Source organism: Rissa tridactyla, chromosome Z (genome assembly GCF_028500815.1).
Source record: "Rissa tridactyla isolate bRisTri1 chromosome Z, bRisTri1.patW.cur.20221130, whole genome shotgun sequence".
NCBI lineage: Eukaryota > Metazoa > Chordata > Aves > Charadriiformes > Laridae > Rissa > Rissa tridactyla.
In genome coordinates, this window is record NC_071497.1 from 44602023 (window position 1) to 44621495 (window position 19473).

The 19473-nt window shown below is 38.2% G+C and overlaps 1 protein-coding gene across 3 annotated transcripts in view; it reads left to right on the top strand.

The window, feature by feature from the left end:
• The window catches only part of LOC128902322 (transducin-like enhancer protein 1), an 86208-nt gene that overhangs the window by 13639 nt on the left and 53096 nt on the right, over positions 1-19473 (top strand). For 2 of the 3 annotated variants that reach the window (XM_054185108.1, XM_054185107.1), the window contains exons 5-6: positions 9313-9375; positions 10309-10413. In XM_054185108.1, the coding sequence (XP_054041083.1) occupies positions 9313-9375; positions 10309-10413 (168 nt within the window). The remainder of the gene's footprint in view (positions 1-9312; positions 9376-10308; positions 10414-19473) is intronic. The other variant, XM_054185106.1, reaches the window with a different exon arrangement.

A 19473-nucleotide genomic window follows, 5' to 3' on the forward strand; every position in this document is an offset into this window, starting at 1 on the left:
ACTCGGTCTTCACTAATGTGCTCTTTTTATTTCATCAGGCCTAGTCAATTTGAAGATGTTTTACTTGGAACGCTTTGATCTGTTCCTTTCCTGTTTAAGCTGCAGTGTTGACCTTGTATAACTAGTAATTTATATTAATTATGTGGTTGGTAATGGTTCTTGTATAGTTAACAAAGATGCAAAAAAAGTACAGACTTTTTGGCCTTCTTGGTGTCCCCTGACTATATCTTTCCTTTTCTAATTGAGAGGATCAAACCATTTTTTTTGTTCTCTGACTATTCTAACCTGTAGAGCACTAGCTTTTGCTTTAGCTGTTGCTTACTAGTGGCACATAGTTACAAAAATACATGTTTGTGCTATGTTCATACTGCCTCACCCGACCTAGTTTCTTGTTTGTATGAAGGTCAGGTAAGAATTTGGAATTCAGTCTTACGGCACAATTCCATCCCTGCACTTTTTCCTCAGTCCCTTCTTCCATTCTCAGGTGTATTAACTGTCATCCATGTCCTTAATACTGTTTCATAAAGAAAAATCTCAGCTCTTCGTAATGCCATCTTATCTCCCCTCTCAGTAACAGGATGTATAAAGCTGATCTTCCAAGATGGCATGTGCTTTCCTGAAGCCTTACTGTTTTTTTCATTCTTCCTTCCTGTCCCGATGATTGTAAACTCTGTAATGATTATCACTCTCAACCAAATGAGTTTCTAGCCAGACGGTTTCAATCAGTTCTTCTCTATTAAAATGTAATCTTGATGGCATCTTTACTAGTTCTTTCTTTTCTGTGAGCAACAGAATATAAATAAAAAATAATAAAATGGAGAAGAAACTTACTGACGTGTTCCCAAGGTTTTGCTGAAAGATTTACATACCTTTTTCCCATGTAGTGAAAATCTCCATTAGTTTCACCTTCCTTCCAAATCCTGTGTGGTGGATAATTCTGCTAGTTGCTAACGAAAGAGTTGTCAATCTTCTTGTTATTCATTGGTGAATCACTTGATGGCACCTGAAGCATTGATATGAACCCCTTTTGAAGGCCTTAAATTTTATCTCTGACTTCACATATTTTTGAAACTGAACTGTGAATATACGAAGTATTGCAACATGGTGAAATTACATTTAAAATACGAAAATGCATGTGACTTACGTGGTCAGTTTAATTTGGTAGCTATTTCTAAATTCCTGGTGGATGTAGCATGTTGAATTTTTTCCCTATATTTCAGGCCCATGTCTTGATGTCCTGTTTGTTGTCAGGTGGCATGCTTATGGCTCTAGTCAAGTCCAGATTATAGTAGTATATTCTTACTTGAATGGTGATAAGGACTGAGTCCTGACTGGGAGTTTTGTTATTGACTTGCAGGCTGTAAACATACATGCTTAGTTTCAGGAACGTTATGCTCTAATTTTTAGAAGCTGTATGATTCTAGGTACTTCTGCAGCCAAGGAAGAGCTCTGACTTTCTATTGCTATCCCAGTAAAGTGGCTCAGTGTGGCAAGTGCTGTAAGGATGTATGCAGAAATTCAGATGTGGCTTATGGAAGTGACAGCAAAATAGAAGTTAGTTTTCAAATAATGCCCTAAGCTAAAAGAAAAGCCAAAAGGGCTCTTTTCTGATAGGGGTGTAGCAGTTACCAATATACTGCTTTTCTGTGTCTCCTTTCTGTTTCTCTTCTTTTTGCCTCCCCCTTGCTCTTGTATCTAGTGTTGCTCAGTTGTCCAGAGTAAATTAGATTCTTGATGTCCTTAAGGGTAATAATGCAAAGTCCTCTGGGAAGAGGAGCTCATCCAATAGCGTACTGTTCCCCCCCAAAACCTCTGCTGCCAACTCTGTTCTCCTCATACTTCGGGCTGCTCTGCTACCTGATGGATGCCTCCTGTGAGCCTGTTTAACTCATGGATGTAGTGGTCTGCTAAACTGGCCCTTTTCCTCCTCGTGCAGTAATATTTCTGCTTGACTAGTCAGTTGAGATGTTGGGCAAGTCCAAATGTCTCCAGCATGGTTTGAAGAAAGTGTGGCCTTGGAAGCAAAGGTAGCAAGACCTTCTCTTCTGGATGGGAGTCAGCATCTCATGGAATCTAAATGAAAGTGGGAACTGCATGTGCTGGAAAACAACTTGAAAGTAAAATAAAGCTGTGTGCTCACTTAAAGATTTAAATAATTCTGTGTGTATTGAAAGTTAGCTTAGGCATGGAAACTAAGCTGTGGAACTAAAATTTGGATAAACACACCTTTTGTAGCTGTGAGTGCTTGAGCAAGATGGGCTAAGGTTGGATTAAAGGAGAAATGTGATAACTGTCCTGTTTAGTCAAGTTTAAGAAGAGTCTTGACATGGTGGAGATGTGGGAAAGGAGCACTTTAACGTCCTGACAACAGCTTCTTTGTTGCCAGTTGGCTTTGGTTCAACAGGATTTACAGCTGCAAATGGGATGGGCAGTTGTGTACAGTGGTTCATTGAGAGCTACACAGCAGCGTCTCTCTATTATTATAGAAAGCATTGAAATTAGACATCTGAAATATATCCAGTCACTTCACTTTACAGTTGAATGAAGTCCAAACCTGTAGTAGATGTTTGGCAAGTGTAGCTGTTGACTTGTGCATCATAGGTAACTTATGTTTAAATTATCATGACCTCTCTGTAATTTAAACTGACATCTAAGAGGATTCAGATAAATGTAGCTGAGGTACTGAATTAAAAAAAAATTATGCTAATTTTACTTTGGGAACTATCTAGTGTTCTGTGGCTTTATCATTTTGAGTTTTTATTCTGTTAATATTTCTGTTACTTCTTTCTCTCCCCACTCCCACTTGCAATATGGTGATGTTTTGGTTTTTTTTACTAGCTAAAGATTTTTCATGCCAGTCTTCTGGGGTTTTAATATCATCATCTTGTGGGTGGCTGATCTCGCAATTAAAATGAGTAGCACAAATGTGGGGCAGAGGGAAAGCTGTATTTGTTAATGATATGTCATGTTAAACTGACAGCTTACGCCCAAAATACAGAGATTGTTCCTGTCGCTGAAATGAGCGCTACCCATTGCCGCTTGTCAGATTGAATTTCAAGTATCTGTTGAGAATAAACCTTCCCACCCCCTCCTATTGGTGAGAATATTAGTAATGACAGTGTTTATAATTTAAAATAGAGTTTGAAGGCCAGCTTCCACAGTTTGTTGCAGGGTGGTTAATACGGCGGTAAAGGGGAGATGAATGTGGCTACTAGTGCGAGTCTATTACTCAGGAGGCCTGTAAATTTGATTGGCTGCTGCAGTTCTAGCAGAATCATTCGATTTGAGAGCAATAGAAAGATAAGATATCCAATTACCCAAATGATTTGCAGGGTTAGCCAACGTTGTCATGGAGATGCGAGTTGGAACAAATTAAATTTTAAGCAATAAAATAATCTTAAAGCACGTCTGGGAACAAGAAAATTTGGCAGTGGCACTTACCTGAATTGAATCTTAGCTTGACACGCTGTTGTTTGACATTGATATACTATGGGGGCCTAAACTTTTAAATGGCATGTTGCCTTTATTTTTTTTTCCTTTTGCAGCCATTGCCAAAACAGATTGTGTAGTGTATTAGTTCTAAATAAAATGGCATTAAATAATATATGCATATCTCAGTGCTCAACATGGATTCAATAACTCATGAACAGCAAAGTTCACAGAATGCTAGCCTTAATCACTTGAAGCTTTTGAATATTTGAGATTTAATTATGCCTCCAACATCCCCTCAGCCCCTGAATTTTCAGTAACAAATTTTTGGAAGTGCTCGAGTCTTTCTGCAGCAAAGTTCTAACAAAGCATGCAGAGAGCTAAGCACAGTGAAATGTTTCTTTTATGTAATTGCTCTGTGAATATGTGTGCTTTTTGTTGTCTTCAAATATCTCAATCACAAAAAGAATTAAGGCTACATTGTTTAAGTCTACTGCTTGCTTCAGCGATTCTGCTAGAAAAATCCAAATGCTAAATGGGCACTAAACTTTAGCTCAAGACTAAAATATACACATGCAGCTTCTTACCCACGAACTTTTGAAATGTAGTATTTAACTGGTTTCTGGCTTGCAACAGGGATTAAAAAAATGGTCAAGCATGTCCCATAAAGAGGGCTTTTATCCACATGTCTGTTAGACAGATGGAGATGAAAATTGGTCTGAGGTCAAGCCATTTGCAGCATTCTCATAGCCTTCGATTTTCTTCTCATCCCCACCACCGATAATCTCAAATGATTCAGTAATGACCCAAAGTGCAACATTGACCTTTACTCCCTAGTGGATTACTGTGTTACATGCTGTAAATGGCAGGAAGTCCATTTTGTTCTTCCAGGAGTTCAGTGTTGTACTTGGCTTTCTACGTGTTGAAAGCGTAAGTGGAGGCAGAGTAGTTCAGAATTACCTTCTAAAGCTTTTGTGAATGTGATTTGACAGTATATTCTTCTCTGTGCATTAAAGGCTGATTCTCTGATTTTTGCTTTTAAGGAATGGATTAGGACATGCTTTTTTTGGTTACCATCAGAACTTTGCGTTTTCTTGCTTTGCTTTTGTTTTTGCGTGTTGTTACTAATCTGTATTCTTTCCAATTTAATGACAAATGTGATTCTCAAAATTGTGTTGAAATAGCAAAAGTAAATAAAAATTTCATTAATGAGAATATATAAGCCTCTCCTTAAGAAGTGTCGATAGAGTGCTTTCAAATACTGTGATATAGAAAATGTAGTATAAAATACTGTGATATACTGTGTAGTTTGCAAGAAAGAATAACAAGTTTCTGACATACAGTGGACATTTTTAGTTGACAATTTTTTTGAGAGGTAGCTTTGAGGAGTCTCAGCACTAATAATAGAGCAGTTGTCACAATACAACTGATCGTTAAAAATAACATGTTGTAACATTTAATTTTTGCTTTAGATCACCATTTATGTTATAGCTACAGTCACTACTGGGAAATGTATGGTAGGCAAGGATTGGAGCAAACCCAGAATTATTATTGTTGCAACCTCTGAAGCTGAAAGGTGATTAACTAATTCGCCTCAGAGGAAGGTTGCATTTTTCACTCAGAAGTGAGAATGGTGGCTTCAGTAGGCTGAGGCTTCCAGCATTAGTGATAAAATACACATGGGTGTTAGGTGTGGTGAGAAATACAGTTCAGAGTTTGGATACTTGTATTATACTTCCTTCTTTTCATTCCAGTGCAAAAATCTGTAGCCGTTTAAGAAATCATGTTGATTTAAGTATGATATCTTACACGGTGCTTTGGAAAGTACAGGCTGTCGAAATGCAAAATGATCTGGAACAGACAACTGTAGAGGAAAACACTTGAATACTTTTTTTTTTAACAATGCGGAAGGAAAAAAAAAATACATATATAAAAGCTTTTTCTTAACTGCTTAGTAAAATGACCTATTTAAATGGGTATTATATTTAGTATCCAGTCTGGCTGCTTTGTTCTTTGTCATTATGTTAAGAATTCACTTTAGCAAGAGACAAACTTAAGTACAAACACTTGAGTTTGGCAATGGTTAGGTCAAAACATTTAAGTCCTTAATTAGATGGAGCAGAGGCAAAAAAAATACATGAGTGAAGAAAAAAAAAATCTGTCGGCTCAACTTAATTTTACAAAATGCAGCTGAATTCCTTGATGTTAATTTTTAATGATACTTCAGAAAGGAGGGTAGCACTTCAGTCAGGGGTCTGACAAGCTTGTCATTTGCAAATAAATCAAAAGACAATCATTACAACAGCAAGAACCAGTCAATGATGTAGTTTTGTCATTCTTTGATGGTCCCCACACTCAAGTCCTCTATTAAAAATGAATGTATTCAAGAGGCTCTGCATTAAGAACACAAACAATTAAGGGCACTTCAGATGCTTTGCTAAGAGCTGCCACAGAGCTAGGAGGGCTTCTACAGTCTGCTTTACCAAGGAGCCAAAGAACATGGGCAATTAGTTATGTTTGTCTATGCTTGAGCAGCTTTCTGCAAAATTCTCTTTGTTTACTTACTCTTCTGACTGCCCTACATGTCTCAAGATCAGCAGTTGGATAATAGCTATGTCGTATTGGGAGGCCTCTAGAAGTAGCTGGTAAGTATCTTACTTTTAAGACTTTTGGATGCATAAGCTCCAAATCTGGAATATATATAGTTTACTCTAATGCCACCGATTACTGATGGGACTCCTTCAAAAATATTTTTTGCTGTCAAGAATGAATATATGCACACAGGTGCATATATATTCAAAGATAATTCACCTTGAAAGGTGAATGTACATTGCCTTTTGAACAGCTAGACTTATATTTAAAGTAATGAAAGTTCCTTTTACTCAGTTCTGAAAACAGTTCCTCATAGGCAAGATTAGGTGAATCGTGCATTAAAACCTAACTTTGACAAGTTAGGTCTAGGACTAGAGAATAAAAATATTTTTTTAATATGTTTATGAGTAGGAATAGTTTTTACTCAACATTTCAGGGAAGCAAAGGGGACATGTATGAGATCTGGATAAACAATTTTAAGTACTTTATTTAAATGTTTGTGGGAAATAGCCCTAGTAAGGCAAACTGCCTTTTAAATGTAAGCAGGCTTCTGTTATGAAGTGTAGAATAGGCTTTTCAGTTTCCTTTCAATGTAAATCTCTCCTAACTGGCACCTGTAACAGCAGCAAGAAATCTCAAAATAAACTTCTTTATGGCATGTACAGTAAGTTTACCTAGCACTGTGGATGAATATTAAGGATGCTGTTCCTATATAATCATCGATGATGCCCTGCTTTGGTAAAACAAACTCAGAAGGCTACATTTTTTTTTTTCCCCAGCTCTGTTATTACATCAGGTATGATAAGAAATAAGGCAATGATTTTTAAGTAAGATTGACAGGGAAAGGCAAAAAGTTCATTATGTATGCTCCCTTTTTTTTAGAAAAGAAATAAAAATTTTAAAAAAATCTATTTGCACGATGTTGCGTTTTCTTGTCTTATTCTGTACCGTTCTGTATGCTATATAATTACAGTGAAGCCCAGATATTTGGGACCTGTGCAGGAAAACCCAGTAGCATGGACGACTTGGATGTTTTATAGACTCTACTCAAAATAGGTTTTGTTTTTTTTTTTACAGCTACAGTAAGGATACTTGGCTCCATATTACAGAATAGGGAGACTTCGTGTAGGCCATACAGGCCAAAGAACTCTTCATTAGGAACCAAATGAGTTTCTTCTTGTTTCACTCTTTTCTTTCCCCTTTTACCACCTCCTATGATTCATCCTGTTTCTGTTCTGACAATAAAGGTATTCCCATTGGTCTAGGGCAATTAAATTATTGGACCCTAAATATCTTAGCTACACATCAGCCAATGAAGACTGCCACGTAACAGACTTTCTTTCCGTAGCTGACATACCTTGCTTTGTGGAGACACATCCTGGGTATGTGGAGAAATGCCCTTTTAGTACATAAATTCTCACAATCATGTGGGTTGGTTTTTTTTTTTTGTAAATTAACAGACACTGAAATTACCAACAGATTTGGTAATAGTTAAGTCTGATAACTGATAATAGTGAAGTTGGTGACGTCCTTGTATTACCTTTGCTGGTGTTTGTACTGAAGGCCATGTACAGAATAATGATAGAGATTTTATGGTCATGGCTCAAACAAGACGGAAACAGACTGCTGTGGTACTATGTGAAATGGCAGCTGTTTCTGTTGAGAACAGAAATGTGTTCCCCTTGTTGGAGGAGGAGAAAGGTTCGCTGTAAAGCAACTGTTCCTTCACTGCCTGTGTTTAAAGGGAACCTTTTTGTCCTAGGAAGAAACCATCCCCAAACTGCTTTGGACACTCCTGTCTCCACAAAACTTTAACGTGGAAGTGCCAAATGCCAGGCTTTGGTCAGGTGGCATAGTTCAGTTTAGGTCAGAGGCATGGTGTTTTACAAGTCACAGTGCTATCAGCTATTTTCCCTGAGTGTCAAAGGTGAGGAAAGAGGTGTTAAAGCTTGCCAGCTGTTTTTAGATCCTAAATCTACTGTCTTTGCTAAGACACACAAGCCGGGTGTGTCTTTTGTCTCCTAATTACTGCTTGACTGATGTGTGAGGATCAGCACATGGCAGTGTCTTCCTGAGAAACTCTGATGGAAAGGCTTGGCAGATGAGTTAGCAATGTTTTCTGGCTTCTTTGAAAGAGTTTATCTTTGGTGATGTTTATGCATGTCATCTCGTGGAAAGTCTTAACGATTTCCAGCAGGGATGTCTTGTTTCTTGTGTCTTAACCCCAAGAAATATCTACATCGCTTAACGATACAAAAGAGACTGACAAGAGCTGTTCAGAGTGGCTTGTGTATAGGCTGTGTGCACCTCTGTATCCTGATTTTGGTTTTGTGCAGCTGTGCTACAGGAGATGTTTTTAAGGAAAACTGTAGGAGTTGTGCAAGTACATTGAAGACTTGAGGGTTAATTATAATGGTGGTTCTCAATGGTGGGCAGATGTATAGGTCTGAAAAGTGGTAAGCACAGGTAAGACTGAGTGATGAGAGAAAAAGATCCCTATACCCTACCAGAAAGCCTGTGTTCAGGTTGACGTGATGAAAGTGGGAGATACAAAAGCGGGAGATGCATAATGCTGTCAAAAACTGGGACGCAAACACTTCGTCCTGCTGTCGTCTCTGCTGCTTTCAGTGAAGGATTGTTCTGTTCTCTGCTGGTTCCTAGCCTTATTGTTCTCCTGTTACTCATGGTTTCACTAATTTGTTGTTGTTGACTATCACGTTTTCTGATCTGATTCTTTTTCTGCATTATTTTAATTATCTCTCAATATGGATGTTTTAGAAGTCTGTACCTTTTGTCTCCATTCTGCCTCGCTTCTGTTTTGGTATTTCTTTTGTACTCCTGATGGTGTGTTTCTGTCAACAAAACTAATTTTACCTTTTAATAAGCAGATAAAATTGATCATGAAAGAAACATTTTTCTTCCATGCCTGTCACCGTCATGTTATGCTGCTTGATAATTTGAGTAATAATAAATCTACCTTTTAAAAGGCTTTATCTTGGATTTAATGGATTTCAAAAATGCTTTACTTGTTAATGAGCTATGTACAAGGACCAGATTTGTGCCTGAATGTGTATACAGATTAGGTGCTTTAGACATGGCAGATGTCCTAGAGTAGCTGACTAAATCTCTGTCTCTCTAAATATTAACTATTTTGATTTGCCGTAATATGAAGATGTGGATTTTTTTTGTGTTACTTATTCACTGTGGGAACTTAATATAATCCTGTAAACTAGTTGATATATGGCAACAAAAGTAAAACACAGTTTTAATCAAAATGCTTTTCTTCTATAGACAGAAATCGCCAAGAGATTGAATACAATTTGTGCACAAGTCATCCCATTTTTGTCTCAGGAAGTAAGTAAAACTGTTCAGCTGTTAAAGTGCAATTATGTTGCTTTTCTGTTTGCAAATTAGCTAGTTTTAAGATGTTAATTTTATCACAATACACAAGTGTAAGGAACATCTGTTATAGCTGAAGTGTGCAAACCCCCTGCTAATTCGGTCTAACAAATCTGAGTTCAAACTAGTGACAATGGCTCAGCCTCATTCATTGCCTGAGGAGAGTGGGAGTCTGTAAAATATTACCAATGCAACAAAATGCCTTCATTTCTAATCATGGTGACTGCTTGTTCGATATTCAGTTGTCAAATGTGAATGTAGTGAAATAAGCATGCTTATCTTGTCTATCTACGCAATTTGTATGAAATGTTAATGTAAAAGGTGAGTTGTTAGCTCAGATGCAAAACACTGTTTAAGGTTAAAAGCCTGCATCTGGTCTGAATGACTGTGATGGTAGCATATTGTGGGCAACTGCTGTTACATTTTGAAGCCTGTTATTTTGGATGTGCCTTTTCAAACTCTACAGTTTACAAGGAATGTTTGTACTTCTTGTTGAGTTCAGTGAAGCACTTCTTTTCCCTGTTCAAAATTTCAGTAGGCTTTGCGGTGTGGCCACGCAATATATAACTGTTAAAATTGACACTAATGTGAAGTTGACATTATAGTCCTGTCAACTCAATTAGAAACTGATTATTCATTTGCCAGAAAATTAATATTGAAGTGGCATGGGGGAAGAGGTGAGCTGTCTGTCTTCAGGGCTCTTGTTTGCTTTTGAACGGGTGAGAAATAGGGCACTGCTACCTTTTACCTTCATCAGATATCTTGCACTAGGTAGCCTAGTCTTCTGCAAGCAAACCAGTTATTCGGGTGTTTGTGATCCTAGTTTGATTTCGGTGTTGTCAATACCTTAACACAAATTCCTCCCCATACCCCTTCTTCTTTTAATAGCATCAGCAGCAAGTGGCCCAAGCTGTAGAACGTGCCAAACAAGTGACCATGGCTGAACTGAATGCCATCATCGGGGTACGTGGCCTTCCAGGTCTACCTCCTACAGTGTGTATAACTTGCTTTCATATCTTACTGCTTTGCTATTTTTAAAATAAGCTTAATGTTTTGATATCTAACGCTGTTTTGCTGCCCAGTGTTGCTGAAGTGTTTGCCTTGCATCACACAGATTTCAGCAGGGATAAAGTTAATAGTTTATTTTGTCAGAACATAATTTTGTGCAGCAATGTTGTGAGTAACAAATGTTTTCCTGCAAGAAATATAATTATTAGGAGAGTTGGTTGTTTGTTTGTAGGTATTATATGTCAGTTGATCTAGTTACCTTTGCCTCATGCTTTTTGTGACACTTGAGTTCTTGGAGCCTGTACAACTATTCATTCTTCTTTCTTTTTCCTTTTTTGTGAATCTTTCATGATTTTTAAATTAAGAAGCTATTGAAAGGAAACTTCACTGGCTTTTGAAGTAGTATTAATTGTCTGACACAGTGTTCTATTAGCCTTTCACCAAGTTTGTGCTTCTAAATATGCTGAAATAAGTTAATGCTACTTGCTTGTGACTGGTTGTCAATCACAAGTCATTTACTTTGTACTAATGAACTTTCTGAACCATACATTCCTTCCACTGCATGAGTTCATTTCCCCCGCCACTAAGTCTAGAATATTTCTCATGTTTTCTGCCCTTCCAGACTAAGTGAAAGAAGTAGCCGAAACAAGAAGCCGTCCTTTCTGATTTTATTCATATGTGAGCGCCTTGAGCGGATTCAAATTACTCATTTATCAATTTATGTTAATTGCTTGTGAGAAGATGCCCTGCTGGTCTTTAGAGTTCCCTCAGACACTTTGTAATGATAATTAGACATGCTGCTGTACGGATTAACAGTGCCATAGTCCAATGACGTCTACAGACAATGGAACCAGTTAATCCATCTGTGCTTAAAATTACATCCCAACTGGAGATGGAAAAAAAAAATAGGAGTGAGGGAGGATTAAAAGAATGAGCCTCAGCTTGAAAACTCTCCTTTCATCAGTTTCTCAATTGCAGATCTGCAGTCGGTTTGCCTGTGGTAAGCTATTGGCAGTCAATTAGGTGAAATAAACTGGGAGGGTGACCTTCATTTCCTTTTAATAGCTTTTCCTCCCTGAAATGGGGAGCTTCAGTGGATTTTCAGCTTAAATTTTATTCAAGCTGCTTTATTACACTTGACAGATTAGCTTTGCATAAACATACCCCCCCCTTCAAATCTGAGCTGTTTTTTCCCTTCGTATCAAATTTTGACTGTTACTTAGTTGATTTGCTAATCACATCTTAGAAACCCACACAATTACATCTGTATTTGTCACAATCTCCTCTGTGCTTTGCTTGTGTAATGAATTACTTTATGAATACCTGATCTGATCTTTGAAATACAGCACATGTACATTTGTGGTATTTGATTAGCGAAGATTAGAGAACTGTACTTTCTTGCATTTTTTTAAAATTAATCACTTCTTTAGGATGAAAATGGAATGGAAAACCCTTTTTAATGAACTAGTTTTAAAGAATATTTTATGCAGTAGATGGAAATATATATTAAAATATATTTAAAAACATTCTTGCTGGACTTAGGATAGTGCTACTTAGCCAAACTAAACTTTGTGAGCTCAAGCATGTTAGTCTTTTCAAAGCAATAGGATCTACCACATTCCATTAAGAATTTTTTTGGGGGGCAGGGAAGGAGCTCTTTGGAAGCAGGAACAGAAGCCTTTACCTTCTTCCTTTTAAGTTACCTAAGATTCACCAGAAGAGATACTTTCCTCTGTCTTCTGAAAGACTTCTCAATGATGCCATATGAATCCAAAGCTGTGAATGAGGAAATGAACACGTTGGGCACAAAATTTCTTTGACCATGTAAATGCTTGCATATACATAATGCTAAAATTAGATGCATGTCACAGTGACTTTTTACAGTCTTATGTGATCAATAATTACCTTGTGCCGCACAATAAGTTTCATGCTCTGACATATGCTTGATTTTTGAAAGGCACGGTGTGCATCCTGGAAAATGTGAATAGCATAAAATTGGGTTGACAATTCAGTGGACCTTTGCTCTCCCTCGCTGAGCACGCAGTGTGTCAAGCCCTCTCCCCAGAGGGGAGGGGGCATCAGAAGCCTGTCTGTTCCTACAAGCGGCAGCTGCAGTGGCAGCCAGCGCGGCCCAGTTTGATAGCAGCTGTCAGTATTGTTCAGGGACCGGACTTTGTGTAAAGAGCAATGGAAGGGCCATGCTGTTCAAGTGCAGCGTCTTTCAAGATAAGAAAAGAAATAGTAATTTAACGGTTTAGACATCTATTATGAGCATGAAAGATCATGAAACTTCTTTTCAGAATGCAAATAGGCTGGAGCGATCTGTAACAGCAGAAGATGCAATCACGTAGCCTCTGGCCTCATACTATCAAGGATACTTAGGTACAATAAATTTTGAGGATGGGAGGAAAGTTTAATTTTACTACCTGATGTTCACTTGTGTAGTTTCACTTAATTAGATAAAATTGGCACCTTTGTCAGGGTTTGACTTCTTTCCCCTCCTCCCTTTCTCTCTTTACGTGCCTTTGTTTCTTGACACTAGGTGATTCAAGAGTTTCCCAATTGGCTTGCCTGCGTTAGAGCAATTCCGGTTGCTGCGGGGCCATATGTGAGTTCTGGAAGGGAACAAAGCCTTTAGTTAGTGGGAACAACTCTTTGAAATACAAGATGATTTTGAACCACCTTTATTTTATACTTCTATTCCCAGTTGAAAAAGTGGAAGCCTGTTAGAGGACAGACTGTGAGGACAGGGACTTGTAGTCTCATGGGACTGAGATTTTTCAAAGAATTTACCAACAAAGTCAAAAGCCAGGCTTTGGAATCACTGCATCTTAAGCACGTATAAAAGAGAATGAGTGAATTGACACATTTTAAAGAAAGTAATATAGTTGGACTCAGTGAGTTTGTAAGCAGTGCTAATCCCCGGTGTTGATTAAAAATTCTTACTTCAGGAAAGAACTGTAGATATTTGGTTATTAACAGTCATATCTCTGGCCTTATACTTCTCCTGCATGTTCTTGAAAGCTTTAACTTCCAGACATAGGGTAGCAACCAGCCGTAGTTAAACAACTTCCTTGGCAATTTTTTTCAATGATATTATTCAATATTTTTTTTTATATTAAAGTTGAATTAAGTAGTGATTTTGCTAGATAAGTAGTAAACAATACAGCAACCTTTAACTTAAAAGGTAAATGCACCTGTTAACTCCTTGGCACTACGGCAGCTGCAGGTAGTGTCCACACTTGGTGTTAAGGGAGAATCCAGATCATGGTATGAAAGAATTAGGTAGATTACCATGAAGAGATTTTTTTAAAATCTTTTTTTTTGATTTTCCAGCCAGATCATATCACTCAAAGGTACTCAAAGCTCATTCTAGGAAGTATAAGGGACAGTTAAATTGGTCTATGTAGATGTAAACAATGCAAAATATGTTAGATTTACTTTCAAAATAATAAACTAGGTAGTTCTATGAGCAGAATATGCAAATATCTGATTGGGAAATAGAAGCAGCAAACTGGGATCTTTTTTAGGATTGCATTTTAGTTGCACGATATCAGTGTACCGCTGAGTAACCAGGTATGTCTTATTTTGCCTTTTGAGGTGGGTTGCTAATGGTGCTATGAAATACCTATCTTTTGGATTGACAGTTCTCTTGAGACAGATTGAGTTGTAGCCCTCCGAGAGGCCTCTCCACTGTTGCATGAGGTGATTGGCTAAAGGATTAGCAAGATGTGGGATTATTTTTTCTCTCTTGCCTGTGGTTGCCAGCTATCTCTGGGATTGTAGTGTGTGAAGCTTAAGAGGATGAGGTTAACCTCTTGAGGGTTTATTCTTATGAGTGTGTAGTTAATCCTTAGAAAGCCTATAAATAACCAGGCTGTATGTTTCATTATAAAATAGAAATACAGACTAGAGCAGAAATGAATGCAGAACTTAGTGCAAGGGAAGAGCTAAGCAGCTGTAGCATTACTTTAGATCCTCCTCAGCCATGATCTGCATTATGTGCTGAGGGTGGGAAAATTGCCTAGTTCTTTTAAATTAAATAAAATGAGATCTAGTGAGCACAAGACACTTTTAACATTAACTAACTAAACCCAAGTCTAAATTACTAAATTCTGACAATGGGAACTCTGTTGTGTGGCAACATCCTGGGTTATTCTCCATATTTTCCTTTTTTAAAAAAAACATAGAAACCTAAATTACATGCTAGGATTCTGTCACGGTAGGTGCTTTTAGAATACAAAGGTTCCAGACTTGTAAACTAAATTTAAAATAGGTAGCAAAGGAAGATGATATTTTTCTTCATGACAGTTAGTATTCTCAAAATACCAGCCCTCAAACAACGGTCAGATTTTTATTGTTAGTGCCACTAAGTTTGAGGAAAAGTAAGAAAGCATTATTGATGTATATTGGTAGTTTGTTCCTACTCAAAACAGAAAACCTGGGAGATGGTGTGTAAAACGTGAACGATGAGATGCTGTTGGTTTCCATTTGACACCCACCCTCACACACACTCCCTGCTCTCTGGACTGATGAGGAAACGGAGGACCTAGGAGCAGCAATATAGAGGAGGGTAATGCCTAAACGTGACAGTAGTCATTCAAGAGAGGAGCCAAATGACTCTAGAAGTCAAATGTGATTGAGCTGCAGACCAGGCCTCCCTTAGCTTGCAGGATTTCGCGTGTGGGTGGATAGAAAAAGCTGCATCTTGGATCTCGTCCAAAAATAAAAACAAAAGATCTTTAGGTGGCTCTTTCATCTAGATCTAAGTTACAAGTCAAAGGTGAGACCAAGTATATGGTTACAAATTTGTGAAGCTAAACAGCTTTCAAGGAAGTAGTGAAAGGGAGATGGCTGGAAAAAAATGCAGTTGGCTAGATCTCAAACCTGAAGCTGCATGGCTGCAACTGTGAATACAGAGAGAAGGTAGATGCTGATGAGATGAGCATGTGAGGGTACCAACAGTGAGTTGGTACTGCTTGCTAGATTACTGCCCGCTGAGCAGAGGTTGGGGATATGGGATGTACATGTTGAATGGTGTGGAGCTGTTAAGTTGGCCTGTTTTGCAGCAGATCAAAGGTGCGGGGGGGCACTGGTAAGATCAGAAAAACCTGTGTATGTGGCAATAGCAAACAGAAGACCAGAAAATTCAATGGAGAATGTGGTTTCAGGAAGGGTTAGGTAGGTAGAAGCTAGAAGAAATTATTCCTTCTTTCTATGAACTTGACTCCAAATGGTTCTGTTAAACAGGTTGCTTTGGAAGGAGTAGTTTTGGTGGAATGGAAAAGACTAAAGTTGGGTCAAAATGCTGGCGGAATGCAGTTCAAGGCAAGGATTTACAGAAAGTGTGTTCAGTGAGTTTTAATAAAGACAATATGGAAGGGCTACTGGAAAGACAAAATGAGGGTTAGGGATGGGTTGGCTTTTGAAAGTGGTTGAGGCAGAGGAGTGTCAATATGTATATAAAATTCATTGGCACAGAAGGGTAGGCTATTTAATCCCAGAGGAAAGGATTGCTTCTTCTAGAGAGTGATTCAGAGCCACCTCTCTTGATTGAAGCATATGCAGGCAGAATAGCTTTCCATGTTTGAAGATAGTTTTTGTGACTGTTACCCACTTTTTCCCTAAGTTAGCAAGGAAGTAAAAGGAGACAGACTGAAGACATGAGCGTACATCTCTTACAAATGTCTGCTTTGCAATCATACTTGGTAAGACAAGTTGAAGAACTGGAGCAGGTGAAGAGTCAGCAAGTAGGCCGAGATAAAGATGTGATGTGAGCTTTGGTGCTTTTCTTTAATGAAGTCTGAGATGTGGTAGGTTTGGAGGAAGAAGGAGTTGGATGGGAAGAATAAATCAGTTGGCCCAGGCAAGAGAGGACTCAGCTGGGACTGCACATGAGGTGAAATTAAGCAAAGCATGGTCCTGGAGTTGTCCTGCAACATGAGTAGGAATACAGAAGGGTGTTTGGAGTTCACATGTTGAATGATGCAGACCTGTGAATTGGACTACTTTGCAGTAGGAGAAAGAGGTGCAACGAATGAAGCATACGGATCCGAAAGGAACTAAGGTCTAGTTTTGAGAAGCAAACACTGATGCACTGAGGTGAACTGACAGTGTGCTGATGGGAGAAGGGGTTAGTTCTTGGTGTGGACTGCACAGGTAAAACATACCTGTAATTGGGTGACTGTGACAAAGATGGAGTGAGTGGGAGTAGGGCAGTGCAGAGATAGGTGCAGAGGGGGCTGGAGGAGATTTGTGTGGATGCAAGTACTGTAAATATTAAGTCTTTCTACCCCATTGTTACTGTCTTCATGTTCCACAAGATTTAAACTTCTGGAGACTAAAAGAGCCTGGAAGGAAAATAAATATTTTTTAAGATAATCATATGTCAGTAATAAGACCCCCTAGAGTAATATCTTTTAAGTCATTCCCAAATTGGTTCATGTTTGAACTGGTTGGTTTTGGCTGCTGTGGCAGCAGGAACATGCTTTTGAAGTGTTGTTGGATGGTAGCATCATGCTAACAGTAGCTTAAAAAGGCAAACACGTAGATTTGAGGTTAGAAGGTGAGTAATAGCAGGAATTTATGGTTGCCCCATAAAAAAAAATGTGTTGGCAGTTTCTGCAAACCAGAAGCAATGTGTGCTGACAGCTTCATTCTAGAGACTTAAGGCTTGCCTCTGACTCTTCAGAGAAAGCAATATGTACTTGTCTAAAGAAAAGCTTTGTTCGCAAACTGACTTACACAGACAGTGATCAGAAGAATGTAACTGGTTTCAAAAAAACAGACTTTGTCTTGTCTGGACCAAAAGAATTTAAGGTCATCTTCTGTGGTTTTGAATTTGTTACTTTCCTTTAGAGTCTGGGAAGTCCTTTGGTGAAGACATATTTTCCTGCACAAGGATCATTTTTTCCATTTTTACTCTGACTCTAGCCCTCCACTCCCTCCTGCCCTGTGGCATCTGTCCTTTAAAACGCTTCTGTGGTTCTTCCATTGTTGCAGGGTCTTTCTTTCCTCCAATACAACTTCAGCTTTGCTGTTTGTCCCTTATTTCTTCAGAATTTCACCTAAGGGGGGAAAAAAATCCCACCAACATTATTTAACCTAAGGGGCAATAAAACCCCCAAACATTGTTAATACAAGGACCCTTAAGAACTTGCTCTTCTGACTTGTTTCTATTTCCTTTTTTTTGCTATAAGCTGTTTGAGATAGGAACTGTTCTTAAGCCAGTCCTGTAAATATGTATTTTTAGAAGAATAGCTATAAATGAAAAAGCTATATATACAAACACACAGAAGAACTTTTATATTTTTATATAAAAGTATAAACAAACAATATATATCTATTTGTAATATATACAGACCAGTTTGTAGAATATATAAAAATATTTAATATATAGTATATGTAGTATGTAACGATATATTAAGATAAATATATCTTAGTGTATATATGATATATAAAATGTTGTATATGTGTATATACATATAAGGTTATGCTAGCAAAAGGGCTTCTTTAGTTCATGGGCTGCTTGCCAGCATAGCTGCTGATACAAGTACTAGCCACGCTTCAATGGGTCTGTACTTGGTACAAGCTATGAAGTTTTAGGTTGACTTACAGTGCCTAAAAGCATGGAGGAGGGAAGAAAACCCTTCTTTTCAGCTGGCAAAGGACCTTACGTGAATGCAACTACACCAGCGGAGTGCTAATGCACCTTGGGGAGAAGATGTCGCTGAACTGGAAGAATTCCATCTGCTGGCAATATCCTGCGTCCTCGCTGCAGGGCTCTGCCGGCGTGGGACGATCCACAGAGGTTCCACAGTGTAGGCTGCTAGTGCAGATCTAATCTTGTGAAAGTGCCAGTCATGCTGGCAGTACTATGTAATTATTCCCTCTATGTTAATGGGATGTTAAAAATCTTGACATTTAACAATTATCACTAAACTTTTATTAAATAGTTAATTGCTGATCACTTCACAGATAAACAGCTGATGTGCGCATTCACTGGGTGTGGTGACAAATCATTTGGGTGGAGTCACCCACATCTGTCACTACTGTTTACAAGAGCGATCTCTTTTTTTGAAGAGCCCTGAAGTGTAATATCTCTTTATAGTTCTAATTCTGGTGCCTGGGCATGCCTGCCAAAATGCCAGAAGAAAGGGCAGAGAGACGTAGCTGTTTAAAGTGAAACAGAAAGGCACAGCAAAGATTAGAGTTGCTAATCAGCATAGTGTTAAAATAGAGTGCTGCTTTCTCTCTTGCCGTCTCTATGTCTGTGATCTGTAATGGTGATGTGGGAACTAATCAATGGTTAATAAGCTACCTTTGGGAATTACATTTGCGATTTGCATTATGTTGGGAAGCACTGAGGACCTGTATCTGAGTTCTGTAGCTGTGAAGCTAACTACAGTATTAAAATAGAAAAATGGGATGTTCAGGTTCAACAGAAATAGGGTGTGTGTACTTGTAGGTAAGTTGGGATTACCTATGCAATTCGAATTGATAGCAACCCAAGCCCTTCTTATGTTGAGAGACTTCATTTTCCTCATTTAACAAAAAACATTCCTCATGCTAAAGAATATACTTAGTATTTATATGTCTTATATAAGGATTTCAAGGAGCTCTCAAAAAAACCCAAACCCTTCCTTTTGTAGTGATGAAAAATTGAATTTAGAGTTTTGCTTGGTAGATGCAGGCTTCAGTGTAACTGCTTCGAACCTTGTTGGCTATCTTAATTGCGTTCTGTGGGCTTTTTGGAGGCGACCCATGTATGCCAGTGGTTTGCTGGTCCCATGTTAGAATCTGTGTTCTTTTCATGTGTTGTAATTTTTCTGTAGAATCTTTTTTTTCTCTTGAACTACATCACCAATCAATAAATACTTATTTTTGTTTCAGAGAAGTTAGTGTGGCAGCTACATGACTGCAACTAGTTTTTATTTTCTTTCTTTAAATAGAGAAGAACTTTTAGCCTTATAGAGCAAATGTATGGGGAATTATGCATCTAAGTGTTTATGCTAACTTTCCTTACTTTAGCAAGATTAAAGAATG